At 49.2% G+C, this 3,095-nt stretch overlaps 1 protein-coding gene across 1 annotated transcript; it reads left to right on the forward strand.

Moving 5' to 3' along the window:
• Positions 1 to 868: 868 nt before the first annotated feature.
• On the forward strand, positions 869 to 2,267 carry LOC133914263 (dof zinc finger protein DOF4.7-like). The gene has a single exon (XM_062357389.1). It carries the CDS (start codon positions 1,008 to 1,010, stop codon positions 2,049 to 2,051), a length of 1,044 nt encoding a protein of 347 aa, XP_062213373.1. The 5' UTR covers positions 869 to 1,007; the 3' UTR covers positions 2,052 to 2,267.
• Positions 2,268 to 3,095: the final 828 nt, after the last annotated feature.

The following is a 3,095-nucleotide window of genomic DNA, read 5'->3' on the forward strand; positions in this document are numbered from 1 at the left end:
CTTCCTATAATTAATGAGATATGTTTAAACCTTAACTCGAGCATGCAACAACATAACTTATAACTCGTCCATACAACGACACAAGTCTTTAACTTGAGTACTTCAATAAATCTTAACTCGAGCATACAAGATATTGAACCCAGGGCCCGAATGGGCGGCCGTGTGGGCTATTGACCACTGAACGCTGCGTCACTGATGGGCTGTCGAACGCCTGAGTGTCGCTCATGTTGGATGTCAATCTGAAATGCTTTCAGAAATTTCCGATCGAAACCGGAATTTTGAGTATTCAGTTGGTAAAACAGACAGACTATTTTCGATATCAATTCCGAATACCGATCACATCCGAATTAGAACCGAATAAAGTGGAAAACGATATCGATCGGTCCAAAAAATTTCCGTTCGGTTTTCATCCCTCCCTGTTCAGGATGTCATGCATCACACGGTATAATTAATAAGATGAAGACAAGAGAAGAGAAGCTCACACACTGACACTGGTACGCAAAAGCGGAGCTAGGTAAAACACAAAAACTACCGGCCTGATGTGTGTGGCTAGCTCTAGAGTGCGTATTTACTCGGCACCCAACTAGGCTGCAGTAACAGGGGTCGATCTCAAGGCCGGCCAATATGGAGATCTGGGACTGGAACTGATTATCTCCCGTCCTGCAGCCTGCAGGCTGTGAGCCAGTACTCCAGCTGAGCTGATGAGCACTTGATGGCAATCACAGGCGCCAATCAGCGGACGTCGCTTTGACGCTCTCATTAATCCCATGCATGCAGCGATGCGATGCCCACACACGGACAGGAGATGCCATTCAATAAGATCCCTTCGTCTTCCCTGCACCCCAGGAAACCCTCCTCCACCGTTCCAGACATCTCCTCTCCTTATATACGCTCACGGCTCACGTATCCACCTAATCACCTGGTACCTAGCTACCTACTCGTCACCATCACCTAGGACGACGACCAAGCTGCAGCGGTGAGAGCAACGCAGGCTAGCTTGTTGCGGCATGGCGTCGTCGATGGCGGTGGCGCAGGCGGACGACGCGGTCGGGCTCGGGCCACGGAAGGGCGGTACCGGGGGCGGGGGCACGACGCCGCCTCCCACGCACCAGCAGCAGCAGCCCCCGCCGCCGCCGCCGGAACAGGTGCTCAGGTGCCCGCGCTGCGACTCGCCCAACACCAAGTTCTGCTACTACAACAACTACAGCCTCTCGCAGCCGCGCCATTTCTGCAAGACGTGCCGAAGGTACTGGACCAAGGGCGGCGCGCTCCGCAACGTCCCCGTCGGCGGAGGCTGCCGCAAGAACAAGCGCTCGCGCTCCGCTGCAGTCTCCTCTGCCGCCGTTGCCGCGGCCTCCGCGCGCCTCTCGCTTAACATGCCGGTGGAGGGTATCGGCGCAGCGGGCGACCAGCAGGCAGCGTCCGCCTCAAGGCAGCTGGGCTTTCTTGGCGGCGGCCCTGCGGCTGACTACCGAGCCGCCGTTGGGATTATGGCGCTGCCACGGCTCCACGCGCCGGCCGTCGGCCAGTACGTGCCGTTCGGGGAGTGGCCATCAGGGGCGGTGGACATCGTCGGCGGCGGCGTGAACGGCAGCAGCGGCCACGCGATGAACGGGGCGCACGCCGGGGCGGTGAGCAGCAGCATCGCGTCGTCCATCGAGTCGCTGAGCTTCATCAACCAGGACCTGCACTGGAAGCTGCAGCAGCAGCGGCTCGCCACCATGTTCCTCGGCCCGTCGAGCTCCGCTGTGGCCCAAGCCGACGGCGCAGCAGCAGCAACAGCGCATGTCGGCGGCGCCTTCTTGCATATGGCGGGGGCCGGTATGGAGGCCGTGCCGCCGACGACGTCGTGGTTCATGGACAGCTCCTACGTGTTCCCTTCCCCGCCCCCGCCTGAGAATACAGCTGCGGCCATAACCAACACCACCACCACCTGCAACATCAACAGTGGCCGAAGTAGCTGCGATGACAACAACGCAACGTCGAACAACAACTGCGGCAGCGCAATCCCGGCGTGGGGCGACATGTCGACATTCGCGATGCTGCCGTAAGCAGTTGATGATGCCGAAGAGGAAGGCTGATTCCGAAGGAATTGAGCAAAGTAGCATGTATGCATGCAGAGCTAATTTGTTGTCAATTAACTAGCCGTCTCTAACTAGGTTCAGATATATTGATCAATCATATTGTGTGGTATATTTGTCAAAACATTCTAATCGAGACAATTAACCATGTATCATGTCATGGTCTTTCTTTTCTTTTACTTTTCATTTCATTCTTGTTCTTTTTCACTTTTTGTCTATCCATGCATGTTAATTTGTCATACCTCATGTTGATTATTTAATTTTGTGCTCCACCTTCCTTGTGTGTTCGCCATTGGTCTTGAGGCCTCTTTGGGCAAAGGGAATTATTAATTGATTTGGATGCAAATCCTTAACTTTTTATTTAATTTTGAGGAAGTTGTAGCGAGATTATCCATCAGAATTCGCGAAAGTCATTGGGGTCACATGACCGCGAAAGTCATTGGGGTCACATGACCCGACCAGGGTTTGAAAAATCATCGAAAACCACTCGATATTTGTGAAAACCGTTCGACCCGCATCCAATTTTGAATTCAATCGATTTTCGAATTTAAATTAAAAATAAAAATTACAAAAATTCTAAAAAATACTAGAGACAATTTTAAGATCTTATGTGATTTTTTTTTAAAAAATAATATCATTTACATCATATTATATAGAGGATGTTTAAAAAAAATTACTAAAATGGCCCGTATGAATATAATGATTTGGCCTATCATGTTAAGGAAAATCTTAACATGTAAACACATATTTTTTTTATGTATGGTGTGTCTTAAGAGGATCTTTAAAATTTGTTTCGCTTCATTTAGATTTTTATTAATTCTCCATGATTTTTCTTGTGTATGGTCTTTAAAATTCATTTAGACAATTTAATATCTTATGTGATTTTTTAAAAAAATAATGTCGTTTACATCATATTTTATATAGAGGAAGTTTGAAAAAAATTTATTGAAATGGCTCGTATGAACATGATGATTTGGCCCATCATGTTAAGGAAAATATTAACATGCATATTTT

The sequence above is a fragment of the Phragmites australis genome, chromosome 4, assembly GCF_958298935.1.
Source record: "Phragmites australis chromosome 4, lpPhrAust1.1, whole genome shotgun sequence".
Lineage (NCBI taxonomy): Eukaryota > Viridiplantae > Streptophyta > Magnoliopsida > Poales > Poaceae > Phragmites > Phragmites australis.